Consider the following 25,464-nt stretch of genomic DNA (forward strand, 5'->3'; position numbering starts at 1 on the left):
TTTAACCTTGATTATAATGACTTTATAACATATTCTTTATTTAATTTTTAAATAATAGCTAGGCTTGTCATATTATTTAGATTTTTTTTTTAAATATTAAATTGTTTTCGTAAGAAAAATTTATATATATATTTAAAAAATGTTCATAAAAAAGGGGAGTTTGAAAACAACTGCTCTCTGTAGTCATGATTTTAAGTATAATTATAATGATACTAAAATGACATTTTTGTTTCTCATCCACATTCATCCGTTTTTTCATAACTGATCTGGATGTTGGAGGCGGTTGACCAAACCAGTATTAGGATTTCAAAGTAATTTTACATCAACGATATCTGGAATCTGGATAGACGCGATAATAGCATTATGGTCATTATAAGTTCATCGTTCTAAACTTCTACATAATGCTTTTTATTATTACTAAAATAGTCGTCATTAAAAATATTCCGACCATAAAACTGCTATTACCATTATATACGCTTTAAAAATTTCTCCTACTTTTCAATTAATTTTAAAAATAAGAGCTCAGGCCTTGGTTTGAATTATAAATATTTAAAGTCAAACAAAAGTCATTGAATATCATCTTTTTTATTTAACATTAAAAATGTATAATTTTCATATGATTTCAAATGAGTCTTTCATGTATTGTGTTAGTGAAAAAAATTAAGTTAACTAAGTAATATTGTTGTTGCCTTATTGTTAAAAACTTCTCGTTGTTTTGTATTTTAAGCTAACAAACCAATGTTTGCTTAGTTTCGCTTTATGTTACTAAAACAACAAATATCTTTGAGAAAGCATATTATAATTAATTAGTTTAGATATCCATAGTCAAATTAAACTCGGTGAATTGTAGATTTAGTAATATGGGGATTAAAAATATGAAACGATATATATTTGGGTTCATGAGGCGATTGATCTTGACGTACCAATGCTAGGTAACTCTTAACCTTACAGCTGTTAAACTAATCTCAGCATCAATTAATTTCTATCAACTGTGTTCCACGGCTAGTATAAATTTAAGTAATGTTTAATTTAATCGAAAACCTATATGAGATTTATCAGCGTGTTTCAATAATTCTTATTATAATTAATTCAGAGCAGTTTACTTTTCTCTTTTAGCAATAACAGAATGTAAATGTTCGATTGTTCAATATTTAATATTTGTAATGCCGTAATCACGAATGCCGGGGCGAGTATGTTTGCAATATTAAGGGAAATAAATGCGATTGTTATATTATTCCGTTATTCACATGATTTTCATTATTAAATAATTTACTGCAACAATATTTACTTTGCTTCTTTATGTACAAAATTTACTTAAGACAACATGTAAAACGCTAATAAAAAATGCAAAAAATATAATCAGAAACATCTCACAATAATGAGATAAAATTGTTGGGATGAGTCCTAAGATATCTTTTTATAGGAAAGAAATCTGTTCCTGTACGTCAAGCAATGGCTGTTGAAACCTTAAATTAAAACGGTTATCTCATTGTAAATCAACAGAGATACATCTTTCAATCAGTATTCCTCTGGCGTACAGATCCGACCGTTAATCAGTATTGAATGCAGAACGTTTTAATGAGATTTCTTTTGGATATCTGTTTTAAGATGTCTCAAAATGTTTTACGGTTCAATCAATTCTTTTATACCCAGTTGTTTGTTGGTTAGCTGTCGCAATTAGTAGAGGTTTTGTTTTTTTATTTTTAAATAACGTCCAATTCAATTTTCTCATTTATTCATACTTGTTTTATGTTATATTTTGTTTATCTTATATACGAATCTTACTAAACAGTTAATGTTACGGACATCGTCCAAGCACGGGGTTTAAGAACTCTACGAGGGCTCACACGAAATAAGAATATTTTTAAAAGTCATACCTAATTTAACGCCACGTGGTACAAGTTATTTAAAAGTCTTTCTTAATTATTTAAGTGATAGTTACGCTTGTTCAACATCGTGTAAAAATACAACTTGTCTCATAAGAAGCTCCTCCTGATCCTAGCATGTGAATTTTAAGCTTCAAGATTTTCTTTTTGTACAATAGATGAAATCATTTATTTATTACTGAAGACAAGACGAAAGCTATATAAACCTGATAATTAAACTAAATGAATTATACGATTAAAGGCTATGTTACAATTCATATGCAATTAATTTAATACCATCTACAATAATAGGAGGCTGTAATTTAGTTACGTTCGTATGATTATGTAAATGATTGGCCTTTCCTTAGTGTGTCCGGAGTGCGGTCAAGGGCGTGTTTGACACGTTTTAATAAAACATTACAATGTTTAGATAGGGTTAAAATTGCTTGCGTATGTTTCTTATTTACACTTTTTCATAAAGATGAAGACACATAAATCTAATATGTAAGCAATATTATTGCACTATAAGTATTTGATGTATTAAACCTTTACAGAATTGTGTTAATGACGAATAGCTGTTAGTTAATTTTGCTTATAAACGTTGTATTGTAATAAAGAACGTCTGTTCTGCTGAGCCGTCCGGCGCCACTTGATTTATTAACTTTTACTCCTGTCTCGAGGCTCCTAAGTAAATAAGCCTCGTAATATTGCGTTATCGACTCTCACACGGCGTAAAACATGCAATATCTCCAACCAAACAATTTCTATAATTATTCCATCACAACAAATTGAAAAGACTATATACATATATGGTTTTGTTTTATATCAGCTTCAATAAGAAAGATGGACGATTGGCGTTGTGTATACGGCCTGAACAGTCATATATGTTACTTACGAAAAAAGTATAATTCTATGATAATTTATAAGAACATTTAGTTCTTTATTAATGAATGAAGCCATGTCGCTTTGGATGGTCTATGAAGGGTATAAATAGTTATCATGTATAACCAAGATTCATACATCAAAAATTCCTTAAAGTGGCTTACAGGGAACCTTTCTATGATTGGGAAGTTGATATCCGGCCTGCTTACACCTTCAAGCAAATTGTATGGACACGCCCGGGACTTTATAATATTGAATAAAATACTGAATCACTTTACTTTGTTGTTATTAAAAAAAAAAAGTATTCTTTGCTATTGTAAGAGTTTCAATACTTAGGTATTTTAATTAATTTAGAATTATTATTTCATAGCATCAAGTTTTTCGCTCCTTAGCATATTGTTATTGTATATCTGTTCTATACTATCTTTTGTCAAATAGACTGTAGTTAATAATTTTACATTAGCGTTGATTTATCTACGTCGTGGAGCGACTAACGGAAGTAGATGTTTAACAGAAACGTAATAAAAATACTCAATCATAGTTAAACTAAGAAATTGATTATACTTTTAAAAATATTACGTACCCGTGAGAACTGACTCGTTCCCTTCTAATCCATATAACGCCGCGGGTAGTTCATGTTTTTAACACTCCTGTAGTTTACAGACGATATCTACGTTTCTATACATGGCACGGGACAGAACGTGGTGTTATTAAGGAAAATAAAAGCTTTGTAAAGTTATCCTCAATATAATTGAAGAAAAAAAAATCTAGACAAGATAAACCTAGTGTAGAACCTTAAAATATACTCAGAATGGTTTCTAACAACATTTAGTAGTAATTAATGTAGTAGAAATACATGCAAAATGCAAAATTTTTCACAAAGACTTTTAAAAAATGCTTTTGTTAAAGGCTGTTGTTAAAAAAGAATGAAAACTTGAGTCTGAGTAGTGGCTTTCTACTCGTTGGTATGTTTATAAAATGTCGGTGATGTTGTTTGTTTTATTTGTAATAAACTTATATAAATAATGATCAAATATTTGTGGTCGTTGTTTGGAGAGCGTCTAGTTTATAAGGACATCTAGAATCCAACAACGGTGGAGAGTGTTTCGTGCCAAGTCGTTAGTGAATGCTTCCACGTGGATGCTTTCGACTCCCGTTCGCCGTTTCCGTATTGTAATTCCCATGTGTTGACGCTGGAGAAGTTTGCTCAACTTATTTATCACTAACAATAGTCGAGATCGTGTAAATAATAAATTGGGTTGCAAAATCTTTACAAAATAAACACTGCACTCATTTTATCTCAGGATCTTTATGTCAGCTAAGTTGAAGTGGATGTACGTTTGTATATTTATGGTTAGAAATGTCACGTAACCCCAAGAAATAGGTGCCGTTTGGAATTAGTTACGCCAATGAATATGTGCCATTAATTTTATTTTAATCCGTAACAAAAATCTAAGATATTTTAAATCTTCAGCCTATAGTAATCTTGCAAAAGGAAAAATATAAAACTATAAAAAACTGTATCAAATAAAAAAAAAAATATCTTCTTGTTTAAATGTTATTTAACGTAAAATTAATTAAAGCAATAAATGCGTTTTCAATTAGTAGTAATATTTTTTATAATGTATAAAAATAATTCATATATATTATTTTCATTTCAGGTAACGAATTGATATAAATTTTGGATTGAAAGCTGGAGTTTTCTTGGTCGGGTTTGTATGCTAATATATTAGTATGTATGTATGTATGTATGTATGTTTGTATGTATGCTAATATTTCTCTTCTACCACAACTGGTCTGTTACATCTGGTTTAGTTATGCACAATTATCGGCAATTTTTTTTTAAGTAATCTGAGATCTAGTATACGTCAAACATCTCAAATACTCAACAGTATGTGTGAATGAAACCGCTTTGGTTGTCTTCTTATCGTTCTAGTTAATAGCTGAGATTCGTAAGAGTTTTGAAAGTTCCTTTGGAGTCTTTTCTCTAGAGGCTCAGTAGACATGGTCTTAACTGCAATGCCCTCAAATCTATCTAGGGCTATCCGTGTAGTTTTTGGCGTATTGTCAACTGTACTTAGCTTGTAGGCTTTCTGAACTCGTATGTGACTAGAATAACACATTGTTGTTATGTCAAACACTCTGTTTACATAACTTTGGAATACAAAAATTTTTGTTTCTTTTTTGTTGTGGAATGACTGAATGCATTTCTTAAGTTATGTATGAGCGTTTGTATTTTTAATACGTTTGGTTTCCTTTTAAAGTTTAGTTCAGTTTGGCTTCTTATGAAATTTGCTTTTCTTTAACCAAAAACTTGCAGAGCTTCTCGTCAGTTCTGGAATCTCCTGTGTTATGTTTATAACGAAAAACCAAAAATTACGAGAAACCACAGACATTGAACTTACTACATGTACTGGTTGTAAGTTACTGGCAACTTTATAAGCGTCAAAGGGCCTTACCTAAACCTAAAACATGTTCGTGTTTTCGTATAAATTGGAGGTAAATAAAATACGCTTTTAATTTTTGTTAATTTGCAAATATTCAGTAAAATTGTTTATCTTTTTCCACATAGATTCTCATGTAATAATCGAATTTTAATATATCTAATAACAAGAACGTATAAGAAGACATTTTTTTATAAATATTTTTCACGATCTAATGAAACGAGAGTTCAACGGCTGATACTAATGAGGTACGGACACACTTGTTCAATAAATAATATACAAAAATATTATGATTGTAACATATATCAGAATAAATAACTCACGATAAAATTATTTTCTTTAACATTTGTAAGAGCTTGTGTTGGCTCTATTTTCTATATGTTTGCTTTGTTCTTATAAAGCTTTATATAAAGTTTTCTTAGCTAGTCTTTGAAATAAATAAAGCGGTGGAAGATTTTCAAACCTTTTGCTTAAATAAATAGCCTCGGATTTAATTAGCACCGCGTCTGTTTTAAGCGCAGACATCGCTTTAAGAGTTTTACGCTCACATTTCTTTAATTTGTCAATATCTTAAAACTAGTTGATGTTGTTATTTTTCCATAAATACATGATACATCAATATGTACGGATAGTGCTAAATAACAAGATACGTTTTTGTATGTCAATAGAGTGTGTGACGAATAGTTTGCATGCGGAAAATTAAATAATTTGACTCCCTCATGATATGATCACGGTTACGTTACGCTACGTAACTGAGATGAGAAAGTTCCAACAGTCACAAAACTTTCGTGATCATAGATAATGACCGACGTTCCTTGTAACTGGATACATCCATTGTTTAGAATCGGACGCATGATTGCAAATTTATAGTCGATTTTCAATATTGCTTTATATCTGTAGTATCATATAAAAATCAACTTTAATTTTATTTCAAATGACCTTTGAAATTTTTTAATATATAAAACTGCGGCGATGACGTAAATGAAAAATATTTTAATATAGTATATAACGTTATGCTTAATATCTTCATTTAAATAAAATATTCCATACTCAAAAAAAATATTGGGTTCACAAAAATGTATTGAAATAAAACATAAATTTTCAACATAAATTCATCCAGCCGATTTAACACATCCGTGCAGTATTTTTTTAAAACTTACCCGAAATGCTTAAATTAATATTTTATGCAATATTAATACGAGAACTTGTTAATTTCTGTGAGTACGGTAATAAAGCCTTTGTATCTTCGACTATACTTGTCCGGTTTGTCTATGAAGGTCATACATAATAAAAAGAAATCACAATAATGTTATTTTTATTATAATAAGTGAGCCAGTGGCGTGTGGTACCCAGTTTTATTAGTATCAAGCACTCTAAGACTGTTGAAAAATATGTCGCATTTACCGCAAAAGTCTCTTTACTATTGTTCACTTCGTCTATAAATACTCCGCCTTCGATAATGTCCAAGAATAAAAGTTTGTTAGTTATAAATATTGTAGGTGACCGACTGAGTGACTGGCAGCTCATGAAAGATTAATCTCTGCTTTTGGGCCGACGAGAACAGTGAATGGGACCAGGTTATGTTGAAGGATTACATGAACTATAGTTGTTAACAAATTGTTTTGACGGCATTCCGTTTATAATGGATTAGAGCTTCATAAAGGAATACGTTCAATCTTATGAATGAAAAATTAATAGGGAAACTGCTCGTCATGTCCGAGAGATTTTTACTTCAATTATATAATCGCTTTTGAACTTATATTATCTTTTAATTAAATTTGATTGAATATGATATAAATTAAATACGTAAATTGGAATCCCTGGCCATTAGATCGATTAAGAGGATTCTACTGAAATTTAAATATTTTCATAAATAAGCATATTAATATCAGATTTTTTTTTTAACACAAATTCATTTTAATACCTTCGTGAGAAATTTTATATCAGTGAGTCTCGTGATAACTTGGTTAAGTGCCTCATATAATCATATAGAGTTGAACGAGATATCATCAATAATTATTATTTAAACACAATTTTATGTAATATATACATATTTGTAATTTTTATATACACCATAGATACTTACAGATTTATCACCCACCAGCTAGCAGTGGTGAAAATGAATTACGGTATAGAAAACGAAATCTGTTTTACGTACCTACATTTGTTCTTACGTTCGTAAAGACTTTCACCATTCACGGCACACTGGACACGATATTCACAGCGATACTTTAATGGCAATCAATTAAGAAAAACATCTCCAATATAAACAACGCCGCATTTATTATGTGAAAGCACGCGTTTCAAGAATCAAGCAAATATTACTGCTACTGAATGAAAGGATACCTATAAAACCGATGAGTTTAAGAAGGTCAGTGAAAATGATTTATTTTAGTGGTAATATTGAAGCCATTGAGAAAAAACATAAAACATTATCCAATATTTTTATTGTTACTAAAGAATGAACCTTGATATGAGACGTTTAATTTTAATAGTTTTTCGTTCGCTTACAAAACATATTTAAATTTATAAATAGTGTTTGAGAGTAAATTATGAAGTAGAAATTCTAATATTGCATCAGTATATTTCCATCATAACCTATTAATTGGTTCATTCAACACGTATGATCTCAAGATGTCCCTTGGATAATTTAGGAAACTGAGAGGTCAAGTTGTATCTTATTTTGTCTCGGCATCTGTCCCTTAGGAGACCCTCATTTCGAGGTCGCCGAGCATTTCGAGGTATCAGGATCGCTAGGAAGTCGACCGTGATTTATCGGAAGAATGGCGTTTATGTGATGGTCAGATATGGAGAGAGGGTCTCATATAAATATATGATTATACCTTATCCTTTCTACTAGACATTTGAAAAATGGGAGGCGTTAGTGGATTGTATATATATAACATAAATTTAAATAAATAGAAACCGAATGTCTTTCTTTCAAATTTGTTTTCATTACAAAGTACAACGTTTCGTTTACGCACTTGATGTTTTAGATAAGAATATTAGATGTTCTTTCAAAAGCTTGTGTTCTCACAAAGGCTCGTGAATATTGTAAAAGTGAGACACACTTCTCACGTCTTGACGGCAGTAAAACGGCTTCGTAACCTCGACAGACTTTATTGCAGAGCAATTTTAATTTTACGGACTTAAAGCAGAAGGTGCTATATGCTCCCTTTTTAAAAGCTATTGGATGTTTGACATATAAAAGTATTATGCTAAAAAACCTTTGTATTATATAGCTGCTGTAATGTTTTATATTAAGAAGAGTTAAACTAAAACATTGAATGAATCAGATTGCATAGGTTGAACTTAAAGTCAATGAATACAAAAAAAAGTGTTGCTAAAACTTTCATAATTGAGTTCGTCTTCTTGAATTCCTATGTCATTACGACTGTGAAAATTGAATGTAAAAAAAAATTATTACAATTTCAATATTATCTCAAATTATATTTTTAAAATATCTAATTACCCAAAATAATTAAATTGCTTCACTCAAGTAAATTTGGTTCAAAAAAGTAATCGTTTTCGATCAGCGTTATTCTCACATAAGCTTTTAGTGCTATCCTAATTTGGTTTTTCCGCATATTGAAGGTTTTTCATATCTGTCCACGAACAACCATACTTTGGAATTACTCGATAGGACTATACCTAACAATAAGATAAGATTACTACACCTTATAATTTTTTCTTAAGTTAAGGGAAAGTGAAGACTGGTTCGTAATATGTACATTTTATAGAACACTGGAGCCTGGACTCGCTTTCGTTGCCCGCAGCTATTTTTACTCTACTATTAGAGTTTCAAACATAATCCCGACATTGTAGACGTTTAGATAATGAAACCGATAGCCGTTTAATGAGCATTTTTTAATATTTTTATCTCAAATCATCCGTATTAAGTCTCAAATAAGTTGATACATATATTAAAATAATATTTCATCTGAGAAAAGCCAGCCGAAGTTTGTTAAAATCTTATAAATGAATATCGATTCAGCCTATTTCATGACTTTGAAATGTATTTGTCATTGGCTTCTAAGCTCCGAGTTAAATAATACAATTGATAAAAAACAGACCTTCTTGTAATGTACTTAGCGTTATTCTGTTTCCAAAGCACTTTAGTCGATTTTATTGTCTTTCAGAATCTTTTACGTTTCTCTCGTCTTATTCGTTGAAGAGCTTAAATGGACGAGGGTCAGGCCATAATAAGGGTCTTGCTTGATTGGTTATATTGTATCTTTGTAGACTGGCGGAAGGTTACCAGTTCTATTAGTGAAAGAACCTATTCGAGACTTGTTAACTGTTATAAGAATTAACAATCCAGAAGAATATGTACGAAAAAATAAAATTTTGTACATTTTAAAAAGTTATAGTTATTTATAAATGAACTTACCTATTGCTTGTGAGGTGTTTATGGTAGTTAAAATACAAAAATATGTGTCAATAAATTCTTAATTACAATCTAACCCAGGTTATATATTTTTAGTCTATATATCAAAAAACATTTTTAGTCTATATATCAAAAGACATTTTATTTTATTACACCTTTCGATTTCATTCTTCGCGGTCATTCATCTTCCAAAAACTTACCATAAAGGAGTTAATCAAGGAAAAAGCCTACGCAATAAAGGGGATTGACCAGTGTGTCATCACACTAAACAAGGTAAAAGAATTGCAACTGCCACAAAAGATATTGCTCATTTTACATTCAAGAATACTACATGCTTAGGGTGTTTTAAATATTTTGCATTAGTAATTAGTAAACACGGTAAACTTTTGCCAAAATAATGCTCTCATAAGAGAAAGCTTTTATATTTTAATAAACACGATGCATAATGCAATGAAACTAAAAATTTATTTAGTTTGCAGCGTGTTCTATATTAAATCTGCTGGTATAAATTTCTTGTGCACTTGAACAGCACACAGCGAAATGGATTAATGCAATCTCGGCGTTTAGTTTGATTTCCAGTAAACAAAAGAGTTTCCACTAACAAAGCTAATAAAACGAGTTTCAGAAGTACGCTATAAATAAGAATGTGACACTGCCTTTTTGCTAGTATAAATTAAAATTACCATATTTTTTTAATCCTCATATATATAATGTATGTGTCAGAATTGTTTTTAAACAGGCAAGTATTAAGAGTGTTGTTAAAAGCGTACGCCTAAAAGGAAATTGTGTGTTTTAAATAAAACTTTCTTTGAATACGTTTAATAGCAAACTTCACATAAGTAACATTCACATTGCGATAATTTTTTCTTTCAATTCTTTAAGTTCCTTTGCGTGTATCCATTTAATACCCGTAGCTGACGCAGCACTGGGTGGTCTTGAAATGCACCTACAGAACAATAATTTTGTATTACTATTTTTTTTAAAACTATTACCCCCTGAATTAATGTTGCTTAATTTATTTATTCTATACTTACTCCACTTTCTTCCCAAAGAGATTTTCGAGTCTATTTCTAACGAATGTCCACGGTCCCTGATTTTTATGTTCTTCTTGACAAAATGCTACTTTAGCGCTGGGGTAAAAGCAAAACTCTTTAAGTATTAGGTCGTATGGGAATGGGTATAGTTGTTCGATGCGACACAATGCGATCTTGTCTTGTAGCTTCTTTTCTTTCCGTAATTCATCAATTATAATTGCGACTTTGCCGGAGCAGAATATTAGCTTCTTTACATTTTTAGGGTCCTTACTGGCAGGACCGGTTTCTCTTATTACCCTAGCGGATGGATTCATTATAATTAGGTTGTAAAACTTATTTATTCCTTTGAACTGCATACGTACCTCTGAAACTGAGTTCCAAGCAAGAAGTCTTTAAATGGTGAAGTGTAATAAGGATGTTTGAGGCCGACTTTAGGAGTCATGAGGATGAGGGGCTTGCGGAAGGGCAACGCGATTTGTCTTCGTATCATATGGAAATAGTTGGCTGGTGTAGTCAAGTTGCAAACAATCCAGTTTGCGGCACGAAGTTGGTTTACTGTCGACGTACATATATAAATACTTGAGAGAACCGATACTTCCCATTTGGATGGTTATATTCACATAGAATCGAACCAAAAAATATTAAACATAAGATCTGACTAAGAGTTTCACTATCATTCACTGGTAAATGTAATGATAATTCATGGATATAAAAACTTAGAACCTAGCTGTTTTTACTAGCCGTGTTATATATATAAAACAAAAGCTCGTTATGTATATGAAAAGTCAATAGCGTTTTGGTCTCAGTTTGGAAACTCACGAGGCATATTTTTGTCATCGAGATCCGGTATGACATCTTCATCATCATCTGCCTGCTGCAAGTATCTTTCTGGCCTCGCTGAAGAATGCTCAGGACCCTTATGAAACCATATCAGAAACAAAAGCATAGAATGAATGCCGTCTAAACAATATTTGTTTCTATTGGATAATAATTTTTGTTAAGATACTGGATTGATTTTATGTTAAATATATTATGAATGGACTTGGTATAATACTTTCTGATATTTCAAGAAACTTCTTGAATTCTATGTATAAAAAAAAAAATCTATGTTTATATAATATCATCTTCCTGTGACTAGTAGTATTGTTTACGTTATTTTAGAAATTTGTTGATTTTTTTTTATATTCTTTATATCTGATATGATATTTACCGCTCCGTCAATGCCGTGCGGTAGTTGCACTACAAGGCCCGACTGACAGACCCACTTGCTTTCTCCGTTCACGATGAAGGTGTCGAAAACCGGCTGAGCCGTGTCCGCAAAGTCACCGTACTGAGCTTCCCATATAGTAAGTAGATTCGGACTAGAATAGGAGTAGCCGACCTCGAAACCCAAAATACCTGAAGATAGGATCGTTTCAATCTAGAGCAAAATATTGCAAAAATATATTGCATTTATATTTATCTTTAATATCTATACTGAAAATGAATGATTTAATATAAATTAAATTCAATCGCACATTAAATATCCCGATACATTAATGTAACCTCAACCTTGGTGCTGCTGCAATGTAATGCAAATGAGGATGCACACTTAAGTGCTCGTAATTGTATCTTGCAAGTCAATTCAACCATAATTACATTGGTAACCAGGCCTTAATAAGTTTTGCTACTAATATATAACGTCCACCCAACACGAGTAGGAGGCTAATGCTATCTTGATAAATAAATACTCGGCGAACAGGACAGATGCGGAATTCTAACGTGTAATGTGACTTCTATCGTCGTGTTTAATTTAAAATACCTGCACGTGAATGTAAGCATTGGAACGTATAAAAATAAACTAAGACGATATTTCGATGCATAGAATACGTACATTCGTGCAGTCGTCTATCCATATCTATTTAATATAAATATTACATAATATTTTACTTTATAGGTTATTAAATAGTCACCAAATTCGCATAACGAGCTGTTGTGAAGGCTATACAGTGATTGATCAGCGTACAAGGTATCCAGTACTCGGTGCGTCGCCCCGTCTACACCTTGGTGATGGTAAACATGATGTCTGTTTTAAACATTACATTAATTAAATACACAATTGTATCAGTTTAATTTAATTTTTATATTCCACTTTAATATGCAAATGGAACTGGTAGTTCATTTTAATATTTATCGAAACCCAACACCACAATCAGACCGAGTTGTTAGGTCGCAAGCGAATATATCGGTCTAGCTAAAACTAATCAAGAAAGAAACGTTAAAATAAAAGCTGAATTGTCCTGCAGCGGAAATTGAAGCCTTTTCGGTAAAACATAGAACAGTTAAGCTATTGTGGGTTAAATTGTGAATGAGGGTTAGTCGTCCGATACACGGGAAGTCGGTCCCCGGTCGATTAGTCCGGGCTGCGGTGAAATGATCAATTTAGCGAGAAGAATAAAAATGCGCCACTTTGTTGCAGATCTTTGTTCGGGATTTTGTTCCTTTTTGCAATTCCTTTGGTCTCCGGCCATCGTTATAAAACTGTTTTCACCAGGCTTTAATGGCCTTATTGATCGTGTTATAGCTATTTCTTTTAACACAATGCTTCGTTTTGCAAACTTTTATCGAATTTGTAAGTTTTTCGAAGCCAAAGATATGTATATATACTTATTTATATCTCCTTAAATATATAATGTGTATATGTATTACCTATGTGCCATAGTCCCTCTTTCTACGTCTTCCCCTGTGAGTCTTATGTGTACTTTATCTCTTAATAGCGAACCGTAGGCGAGAGCTTCTCCCATCGCCCAATCTGCAACGCCTTCTTTTACCTGTATTTATTAAAAAAACATTGTTTTGTATACTTCATGTACGGTTGGTTATCGTTTTGTATGAAATATTTTAATACTTGATGTCATAAAAAAAACAATAACCATTTTCGCCCTCTTTTCCAAAATCTTGTGGATGCCTTTATGGACTTCGAAAGCCCACGGTTCCGGTGCTTTACAAAAGTGGTGTGCTATCGTTGATAACGATGTTTCGCAAATTCCAGTCTCTTTTACCTGGTGACAATATATATATATATATATATATATATATATATATATAAGTTAAAATGAAATCTGGTCCCAAACGGAAAGCTCAAACTTTATTGTTGATATCACTACAAAACCTTTTTCGGGTCACAGGATTCGAAGAATCCGGTCCATGGCGTGTCAATCCAATCCATTATGCTCAGTTTGGTAACCTTCTTTGCCAGTTCGAAATGTTTGTTCAAAGTATCGTTGTATTCCTTTTCCCATCGATTGATATCTGCTTGCGTCACGACGCCCTCTGCCAGTATTTTTTTCGCATAGATCTTATCAACTGCACAAATCGATTAATCAGTAAAGTACCATATATATGCCTCTTCAGGTAGGATGTATGGCAATAATATTACCAGTTTCCATACTCCGTATTTTCTTGTACATAAATGGCTGCGTGAACATCGGTTCGTCTTCCTCGCTGTGTCCGAACCTTCGATAGCAGACCAGGTCCAAGACCACATCCTTCTTAAATTTGCACCTGAACTCGATGGCGACCTTCGCCACGTGCGCGACAGCCTCCGCATCATCGCCGTTTACATGTAACACTGGCGCGTCCATGCATTTCGCTACATCTGTTACAATTAGATATATTTTATTAAGAATTCACTGTTGTTATTCTTTCGCTTTGTTTCTCTTCATGACGTAAATTTTATATCTGTAAGTTTTTTGTTAACAATTAATAATTTCAATTCTAACTTGATTTAGCAACTAATATAAAAATGGTAATTTGGAAAATACACCTTCGGTAATTCATAATCGCTACTCTAGTTTTGGTTTTCCAAAGCCGGGACACGGGAAGACACACATATGATAAAAAAGATTTAAAATAGTTAAATTAATATTCAAATAGAATCCCGAGCTAATTACTAATTGCCGTAATTATTCTAACGGCTTGATCGTGATGTTATTACCGGAACAATAAGGCGAGCTCCTCGCGAACCTCGGGTCCGTGGTGTACCCGATCTGATTATTGCACACTATGTGTATGGAGCCGTGAGTTGTGAAGTTGGGTAGGTTGCCGAGCTGAAGGGTCTCATACACTACACCTTGCCCGGAGAACGCCGCGTCACCGTGCATTATGATCGCCATCACCTGGTCATATAGTTATTATACAACTTTGTAAACTTTATAGCTTTTTCAGCTCAGTTTTAATAAAAAATTGATAGTTTGTGTTTGTTTTCACATGTTATATCACAAACCATTTAAATTTATATTTATAAAATTAAAAGATTTACATTTTAAACTATATATTTATATGAATTATTATGGATCTATTAGAAATTATACATTGCATTGACCAGTACAGATATAAAAAGGATACAGTACAGATATAGGAAAAGACAAGTTCCCAACCTTATCGCCTTGATTGTCCCCCTTCCAATGTTGTTCAGCACGAGCTTTTCCGACTACAACCGGAGACACAACCTCCAAATGAGATGGATTGCAGCTCATGGACACCTTCAAATATTTATTCGTCTTCCGGATGAAGCGGTGGATGAATGTACCCAAATGGTACTTTATATCCCCTGACCCCTGGTAATTATCGGTAATTTCATAGAGATAAGACATTTATTGAAGATATAATGGTATAAAAGTCAATCGTCTTTAACTAAATATAGTATTTTATTATATACCGGCTCTTTAGGTTCCATAGGTTTAAATTGAGCAAAAATATCAGTCAGCTGTTTCCGACACACATTCACTAACATATTTAGACGACCTAGAACAATATAACAATATATTACTATTATGATATTAATTGCATAAAACTGAAATTAAGAATTATCAAGGTGGATATAAAAATCTATTATTATTATTATTAAAAACGTGTTATCATAACATTATTATGTATTATCTTAAGCTACATTTTATAATGTATTTACAGTTGCAAACATCATACCCACATACATTATCGGCTTTGGCTCAGACTAACCAAACAAATTACTTACGCTTTACTTCTAATCAGATTTCAGTTTTATTAATTCATAAAACTATAAACTTTTAATTTATTTTCTGGTTTAATCTACAAACAATGCGAATAATATAAATCTGTGTAGCAGTATAAAAACTATAACCTTTTTTCGAGAAAATAATATCACCTTAGCCTTATAAACGTCTACGTTACTATTATCAAGTCTTATTTTGGAACTGAATCTTATGTTGGAAAATCTAAGGAACCAGTCTGCCCGTTATCACGGTTGCTGCAAAGTAACCGAAATGTCGGGAGTATGTGGTTTTTAAAATAATAAACTAACGCGTAGGAATCCTAAAATATTAGTTTCATTTCAATGAATATTCGCGAACTTGGATCTCATTATAAGGAAGCATTTTGGTATATTAAAACTGTTATTTACCTCTATGCTGCATGGCCATCACTATAGACTCAACTCCCAATTGAGTGCTGCTGTCAACAATCTCCTCCAGCATCACGATCATACTCTCTCCACCTTCCAGACCAAAACGCTTTTCAGCCGGCCATTTCGTTGCGAAGTACTTTTCTAAGCTTAAAAATTATTTACCACGTATATTTATTTGTGTACTAGCCAAAAATATATATTAAATTCTAGTTGATAAAGCGGCTATCACATTATAATCAAGATGTATAGAAAGTGTAAATTGAAAAATATCTTCTAATTAATCTGTAACTTTCTTGATCGCTTTTGCAACATTAATAACAAAGTGTCCAATTTTAAATACACGAGTAAGACAAATGTGACATACTAGACCGCTTTCGTTAAACGTCTCATGATGAGTTTCTTCTCTTCAACAGTTCTCTGTAAACATCCTGGTGTTTCCATTTTTTCCCTCATAAACTGCAGACAGTCGATGTCAAATAGATGCATGTACTCCACACCTATAGGACCGCAGTACACTATCTCCAAGCGTCTTATGATTTCCCTATACGAGAGCACAATTTGATGTGAAAAACCTTACAAAACAATATATTATAATTATTTCTTATGAATTTAAAATCTGTTTTCTGCAATAAGTCCACATCCGAAACGTATTACTTCCACTAATGTTAGGTTAAACACAGGTCGTAGGTGTGAATGACTATCTCAGAAATATATACTACACACTCTACATTCCAGCCTTGACACGCAAATTTTATTGGTAGGAAAGAGACGAAGGTGAATTGTTCCAATCCTTTGCTGTAGACATGAGATTGGACGCGTTTATAGTAAGATCTGAGTGTTGGCGAATTATCCAATGATAAAAGTATCATAAAAAATCGGATAATAAAAAAGGCAAATACGTAATTGTGCCAAATGCATACCAAATTTTTTTTTTCCCAGTATTTTTAATATATTTTAAATTCTTTTTAAAATCTGTTATACAATACCTAAGAGTCAAAGCAGTTTCATTTCCCCCGATACAAGTTCTTTCAGGTAGTTCAAAAACAGTATCCATATGCTCTTCGCCTGTAATATTTTAATACTTAACTTACAACTTGGTATCGCTATAAAATAATGGAAAAGTTACTCAGTTTCCTCAATATAAAATTATTATCTTAGGATACTATTATATATTTTTCTTTAAAATACTTATTTAATTAAAGTGTCGAATAAAAATCAACAATTAAATGAGCTGATACTTAATACACCACTTATAAAGTGATCACGCGAAAAAGTAACTGTAATATTAAATCACATTTTATTTGCTAAGATATAATAATGCTGGTGTTTTAAAGATATCTTAATGTTGTAATTTATAATAATTTTATCTTTGATTAAAGAGTTCCCTTTAAAACGTTTTTTTGACGTACATATAAACTTACGCAATATAGTACCAATTTCTCTTGCAACTACAACACTGTCTACTCCTTTTATTTCCATTGTAGGCTTTTGAGTTTTAAGCAACCAACCCGCTCCTATAGACAGGTTCAAAGGATCTGTTTTCGCCAGGAGGTGACCGCGAGCCTAGGCCATATATTTCGAAGATAAGCTCAGTAGGATTACAAATATATTTTATGAAACTCATAGATATTAATATCACATTCTTTTCGCAGTTAAAAAGATGTATAATACTAAGACACTTTGTCGATGCTAATTCCGTTTAATCCTTCAAAGCACGGATCTCAAGCTATAAAATAATTACGAAATTCCAATAAGACCTGATAACTTCGAATGAGATTCTGTACAGCCAGATGAAGTTTGATTCGTTCTTTGGCTTCCTTGTCATCTTTTTCAGATCGCGACGTTTTATCTGGGAAGTTTTAGTTATGTATCTTAAGAGTAATAAGATGTTAAAATTTGGTATGTCTAAATTAAATGTTGTATTACTTTGACCGATGGTCTTAGGACTGAACTCGTCTTCAAACTCTTCTATTTTTAAAGTTGGACCACTGACGCTCTCGTAGAATCTGTCCCATGACTGTTGAACATTACATCTTTAATAATAGATCTGTTCTAAAAGTTTTATAATTCTGCTGCAAAATACTCACAGGGTCCACTGATCCACGGGATTTCGACCAGTTTAAATATTGGGCTTCTAAATAATTCGCATTGGTGCCGCTTAAAAAGGTTTCCGCTTTGGATGACACGACTCTCCCTAATAGCATTAAATGCTGAAAAAAAACATTTTTGTGTTATATCAATAACAAACAATCACTTATAAAATAAAAAATTTGATATCAATTACCGTCGAATTCGATGTGTGTACTGGAAGAGTTAGTTTCCGAATTGTACGAAATAAAGCCATATCAATAAATAATAGAATTAAGTAAATATTTATAATTATATGTTTATTTTTTTATAAATATATCATACTGTAAATGTTAATAAATATATATAAGTATAAATTAAAGATATATATATATATAAGTTGACAAAAGTAAAATTTATGTCATCCAAATTTTTTACGTTTTACGATTCTCTATTTAAAGATCTGGAATATAACGTGCCAGTAATAAAATATATCGTTAAGTTTCATGAAATAGCAGATAAAGACTTCATATTAAATTAATTTCAATTTCATTACACTTATTATAGATTTTACATATTAAAATACTTTTATGGTGTGTATTAAAATAGTACAGTTAGAAGTTTTATTATAGTTTATGAATTTACCTGATGCCAAACGTATGGGGGTTAATTAAACACACGTTCGTTTAATATTCAAACATAAATTTCCATTAAACGGGTGGGCTTTACGCAAGATGCGAATATCAAAATAAGGGGCAGATTCCCGGCGCCGTGGGGGAAGACGCGGCGCCACTTAGAGGGGAACTCATGACAGCTGTGACGTATGTGGGGTATTCAGTTTAATTTACTTACGCGATAAGCTGCCCCGTGCATGTTTACTTCAAACTTTTATATTTGCTTCGGGGAGATACTCGCCATTTGTAGGCCCATCTTAATTTATTACAACATTAGCTGGAACTTGTGCTGTATTTACAAATGTCACGTGAATTATATCGACGTCAGAGATGTCAGATAGTAAAGTACTGAGATTTATATGTTAATGTGATCTTATATAGCTCGTTCAACTACATAGTTTTATTTGAAGTTATATGACAAGGGTCGTGGCTGTTAGCCGGTCGTCAAACGTCGGTCGTCGCACGTGAGTGATAACCGCCGGCGTGATTAAGCATCGGCTCCCTAATGTCAGTGACCTTAATACTAATTAATGCGGTGCATGTAATCTAAAACTAATTTCGTTACCACGTTATTACGGCACTTATATCAACGTGAGTACATTATTTCATACTGTACTAAGTACGGTATGCACAAAAAAGTTTGATGATGTTGTTTAAGATTTGACATCGAAATTAATATGAGATTTGTTCTATTTATGTTTAACCTCTTGTGCAAATGATCAAGGTTGGGACTCTAAACTTGAATATAACCCGAGGGCTTATTGTCTCTAGTACATAATGAGGTCCCTAAGCGACTTGCTTACATTTCGACGACTTTTATTTTATATCACTTTAAAATATGAATGTTATGTAACATTACTAAAGTAAATTTTTACGGTCTTTTACTTCTGCAAATTCGTAAAATCGGAACTCTTGTGAAATTAATTAACTATCTTTTATATATTTAATCTGTTTGTAGACTTTTATTTTAAGGAAACTAAGGGGTTTTCCAATAGGGACGCTTGAACTTTGACAGCTGATTGCGGCCATGTTGTTTGAGTGACAGCTGTCAAATGCAGTGTGTTATATTCATTCCGTCCTCCCAAACCACCATGGCAGGTTACAGTGTCGAACAGCACGTGCAAATCATAAAATTGTTTTATGAAAATGGGTCTTCAGTTCGAGCAACGTTCCGCGCACTTCGCCCGTTTTACGGTCGCGATGATCGTCCTGCCGAGTCGACTATCCGTCGATTGGTGGACAAATTCGAGTCAACCGGGTCAGTTAACAATCAGCCGGTTCCCGTGCGTCAACGTAACGCGAGATCTGCCGAGAATATCGCCGCTGTGCGCGACAGTGTCCTCGAAAACCCGCGGCAGTCAATTCCGCGTCGCGCACAGGAACTCGGCCTTTCGCAGACGACAACTTGGCGAATTTTGCGTTGTGACTTGAGCCTGCACCCGTACAAGATCCAGCTGACCCAAGAGCTCAAGGTTAATGACCATAGACAGCGCCGTGTGTTCGCTGACTGGGCATTAGAGCAGTTGGAAGTTGACGCCGATTTTGGCAAAAAAAGCATCTTCAGCGACGAGGCGCATTTTTGGATGAATGGCTATGTCAACAAGCAAAATTGCCGTATTTGGGACGAGACCAATCCACACGAGGTTCACCAAGTGGCAATGCACCCGCAGAAAGTGACTGTTTGGTGCGGATTTTGGGCCGGAGGCGTGATTGGTCCGTATTTTTTCGAAAACGATAATGGTGTGGCCGTCACCGTCAATGGTGAGCGATACCGGTCGATGATAACCAACTTCTTTTGGCCTGAAATCGAGAATATGGATCTGGACAACATGTGGTTTCAACAGGACGGCGCTACGTGCCACACAGCACACGCTACGATGGAAGTTCTGCACGATCAAGCGCCCTTAATGGAAAACCCTATATAACTTATTTCCTGCTACTTCTATCAATTCAGTCTAAGGAGAAGATTCTGTCTTCTCTAATTAAAATATTCAAATAATTATTTATTCGTCTTTGGTAAACTAACCTGAGCCTATGGTATATGGCATAATAGTTTTAAAATAGATTAATTCTTATTTACTGCATAAGAACTCTTAATTGCAACTAGATACCCACACTTAGACCCGTAGTTGTGATGGCACCCAAGAGACAGTTTGGATTTAGGACGAAATTTAGTAAAAAAAATAAAGAAATTTAGCTTTGAGAAATATCAATTTTGATCTCAACTGCAGTTAAATGTAAAGCTAAAGTGTAAAAAATATAATTATATTAGTCTCTCCTACTTCTTTTCAAACTTGAAAACATTTTGATTTGTTTATTTTTTTGTTACATCTCCACTCTATCATCGCCGAGCCTTTGAAATCTTCAGTTCTTCGCACTTCGTAGTTTCATATAGAAAAAAAGAGCGTTTCTTAAAAATTTTAATTCAGTTTTAAATATGTTGTACCCAAGTAACAAATCAACATTAATATTATTTCGTTTTCTTTAATTAAATTGTTTTGTATTGAATCTCTTTTAGCCGTGACCTTCCCTTCAATCAGTTATTATAATTATTATAATTAAAATCAATGGTAACATTTATTCGTATATTTACAATAATATATAAAATTAAGCCACTAATTTAATAGAGTTCATAGTTTTTATGAATTGAATCCATGAGCCCTCTAGCGCACATTTTAATTTTCATTCTGTGATAATCTAATTTTAAAGCTATATTAACATAGTTACATAAAACCAGCTTTGTAGTATTTACGTGAAAAAAAAACCATCATCAGAATATTTAACACTCACATTAAAATTATTAGTTGGTTTAGTGGTAAATGAATAAAATATAACATTCACTTTAAAGCGGTTATTTGAAATATTTTTTTATAGAAGTAAAATAATAATGAAAATTTAATTTACATTTTCACAGAAATTTGTTAAACCTTTTGTTGTTTATATATATTTTTGAAATGAAGCCGCTGTCATATAATCTCTACCTCTTAACATCTTTATTAATATTACCGACCAAAAGTACATTGTTAATTATAACCTTTTTCTTTGACTTGAACTCCTAATATTTTACATAATATCATCAGCAGTAGATAGATAAAGGATGTCCGCTATCTGAAAAGAAAGTGCGTCCTTAAAGAAAATAAGATATGACATATACTCAAGCGGAACCGCAAACAACAACTAGTTTATTTAAACATTATATCATACTATGTTACCTTCACGGTGTTATAACTCTTGCAAATTGTATTTATGTTAAAAGTTTCCTGAGGTGAGGGCGATCCGCAACACGTGCTGCTGAACTTTTGACGTATATTCATGGTTAATAAAAGTTTCACTAGTGAAAACTGAATTCCGTCCGCAAACAGACATCCAGCTTAATGAACAGAAATAAAATTCACAGTACATTGCTCGTTTCCGTATTATATTGTAGGTAAAATAATAATGGTGCGTTCAGCTTAAAACGATACTACGTGTCATAAAAAAAATCCTTTTACAGAATTTGTTGTATGGCAACTGAAAGATTCCTCCGTGATTGCAATATTATCCATAAATTCATTTATATTAAAAAAATTAAAGTCTTTATAAATGTTATTATTATAGTATAATATTAAACAAACAGTCGTCGTCGAAGTCTTACTGCAGTCTGTACATGAAGCAACTTGAACTGGTTAGATGTTTGCATTAAGATTGTCTTGGGGACTGTATGACAGCTCAGTTATGTGGGATGTTAGAAATTTGTCAGGTATAATATATCTGGTTTTCCCTAATTAAAAAGTTCTCTTACTTTCTTTTCCTTTATAAATAATAAAGGTCGATACCAGAAGACGCATTTCTGCAGATCTCTATGCGCTAAGATAGTCCATCACGAGTAAGACCGTCTCCTCGTCTACCTGAAATATGATTAAAAAAAAAAAATCAAAATTAATCAGATCATACTGGTTTAATCCAGTTAAAGAAACTAGATTTACGTTATAAAAGTATTATTCAAATATCCTTTAAACTATAATATATAAACATATTGTAAAAGAAAAACTACCAACAGATTGAACAATAAAAAAGAAAGTTGCGTCTGTTTTTATATCATGTTTTAAATTATAACGAAACGTGACTACAGCGTCGTGTTTAAAATGCTATTGTAATATGCTAGAATTCTTATAAAGGAATGGTTATCTTTCTTTAAAGGGATACTTGACACACTTAAATCCAGCTTCAATAAGAAATAAAGTTACGTGCTGTGTGATTTAAGTTGTTACGAATATATGAAAACAAAATAGGTAGTAAACAGTATACTACTTCTTATACTATAAATATGACCAAATCGTACTTTAAGTAAATTTGTCTGTTACTTTTCGAGTTATCTCTTTATGTATAATTTTATACAAATTTGTCTTTAGTTGCCCCTATTTGCAGAGTAAACTTTCGGGGTTATAATATAAGATATAGAACCGGGAGAAAGTATAGTTTACAGGTTGCAAACGAAATACAACCAAAAAAATATCCCAATATTTAACATTAGAAATAACAACCTTTTAAAGGTTTTTATCGTTACTCATTAAACATAGAGTTATGTTTAAGTTATACATATGTATTGCAATTGAATAAAAGTTATTAATAGATTTGTTTATGAAATCTATAGTAAGCGTTTTTCGTAATTCATGCATTGGGGTTTATTTTATGAGTGTACTGCGAAAACAAACATTTACCCACAATGTTTTCTCTCGATGGTCTTAAGTTTTATATTTACTAGAATATTCCTTTGAGAATATAACGCTGTACCTTTGAACTTTCAGCATTCCTTGTTTATTTATACAGTCTGTGATAATACCAAATTTATTATACAGATCTATAAAGTAATTAATTTTAGTTATGGTTTGTCTGAAATACGAAAATAATAATTTTCTAAAGCCACCAAGCATTAATGAATTTATTAAAGAAGTTTTTATCAATTACCCCGCACACCTGTTGTCATGTTAAATAGGTTTTCCGTATTAAATACTGAATACGAACTGATTTAAGTCCCAACAAAGTTCTAGCGAAGTTAATTCAACTTATATGAGGTGGCAAATGCATTATTCCGCTGTGTCACCTGGTACGAGGAGAAAATTGCATTGCTCCTTTGTTTCTTAACGCATTACGCTAAGATGTATGTCCCAGCACAGCTGTAAACTAATTCTGACATTTGACATTAGCTTTCTGTCTTCCGATATATGGAATTGTCTTATTTTTATTATTTCTTCCATAACATAAATAGAGGAGTTATAAAATTAAAATCAGGGACATGTGGTGCAAAATTTTCTAAGAGTTAAAAAAATACAATCTACATATATTAGGTAAAATTTTAGCCTAACATTTATTATAAAACGCTTGCAAAGATATCATTTTTTGAACTATAATTTTGTGTTTGTAATTTATCTTTTATTATTGATTTTGGCCACGAATTCCTCATTCGATTTGCTTTGTTTTTAAATTGAAAATATATGTGAATATTACGAAGTGGAAAATGTAATATTTAACGAAAATTATTGTAACAGGTTCTTGGTAGTCGTAACAGCTACATTATGACAGATTAATGTTTCTTCAAAATATCAACAGATTCTAATTCTTTCTTTTCAATCAATAGAATGGGACTTGTAACGAACGAACGAAAATTATTTGGTTTCACTCTGACTTCAATCATTTCTCTTTAACCGACACTGGTTTTTGTAGAATTATTAATTAATTTAACTTAGTTAGCTGTAAAATTGACGTTGAAAAATATATATATTTTTGCAAGTAACGCTTGTCAGATGTGCTACAGAACAAATGATGGAATCAAAAAACGCATATAGTGTGGCCTAGGAATTAACTTACAGGTGTGTAACGTGACGTTTAGCCTAAAAGACTGTCGTAAAGTCTACACAGAAAATATTGCCATGTCAAATTATAAAATTATATTCCAGATGTGTTACCTAATCGCGTTGGAACTAAGAAACTATACGGTTTAAACGTGGTATTAAAGTAGCCCGTGTTTTAATAACATGTACTTTGTGTCATTTGTTACACATTCATCTCAAACAAGAAGGTCCAAAAAGAGAAAAACAACAGTCGAATACGCCAATGGAATATAGTTTGTAATAAAGTTATTTTTAACTTACAAGTTAAGAAATAAACGATAACTCTAAACTATATTATATTATGTTTAAGTTGATTTAATTATAGGAGCGTTTGTAAGGCAACGGAACAAAATTATTTAATATTAGACGTCGGAACGACAAATTGTTCAAGGTAAGAACAATAAAAAGGATTTAATTAAGGCTTTAGGTCTGCTCATTACGTTACGTTCACCTGGCCTTCGTTAGAACATTTCATTGAGTCAATCGTTCAAACGACTTATTAAAAGAATTGTACGCACCACTACAATTGAATTGTTGTAGTTATATAATGTTAACTAACAGGGTACAATCAATATAAAAGTGATAAAACGTTTAATTTGCACGCTGATTTAAAACTATAAGTAATTAAAGTTATGTAAGGATTTTATGACATCATTGACAAGAGTTTTGTTATTTAAAAGAAGTCTTCGTCTTTAATATTCATAAGTGAATGACGTAATACGACTTCGTTAACATTTTCTTTATAACGTTAAATGTATATAAAACAAAAATTTGGAATTTTTTTATTTTTATCCCGATACAAATGTTGTCCGCCAATAT

At 32.1% G+C, this 25,464-nt stretch overlaps 2 protein-coding genes across 2 annotated transcripts in view; one reads left to right on the forward strand and one right to left on the reverse strand.

The window, feature by feature from the left end:
- LOC116766975 (uncharacterized) overlaps positions 1-25,464 on the forward strand; it is a 99,061-nt gene that overhangs the window by 22,559 nt on the left and 51,038 nt on the right. The window lies entirely within an intron of this gene.
- LOC116766977 (2-oxoglutarate dehydrogenase complex component E1-like) lies at positions 10,385-18,511 on the reverse strand. The gene is made up of 21 exons (XM_032657121.2): positions 18,319-18,511; positions 18,122-18,244; positions 17,961-18,051; positions 17,792-17,883; positions 17,456-17,597; positions 17,021-17,099; positions 16,399-16,575; positions 16,032-16,180; positions 15,312-15,397; positions 15,031-15,210; positions 14,589-14,769; positions 14,031-14,249; positions 13,764-13,957; positions 13,525-13,653; positions 13,301-13,422; positions 12,565-12,677; positions 11,823-12,010; positions 11,432-11,528; positions 10,975-11,167; positions 10,613-10,909; positions 10,385-10,524 (listed from the first exon to the last, which is right to left on the reverse strand). Exons 1-21 carry the CDS (start codon positions 18,376-18,378, stop codon positions 10,425-10,427), a joined length of 3,012 nt encoding a protein of 1,003 aa, XP_032513012.2. The 5' UTR covers positions 18,379-18,511; the 3' UTR covers positions 10,385-10,424.

This window comes from Danaus plexippus, chromosome 10 (assembly GCF_018135715.1).
Source record: "Danaus plexippus chromosome 10, MEX_DaPlex, whole genome shotgun sequence".
Lineage (NCBI taxonomy): Eukaryota > Metazoa > Arthropoda > Insecta > Lepidoptera > Nymphalidae > Danaus > Danaus plexippus.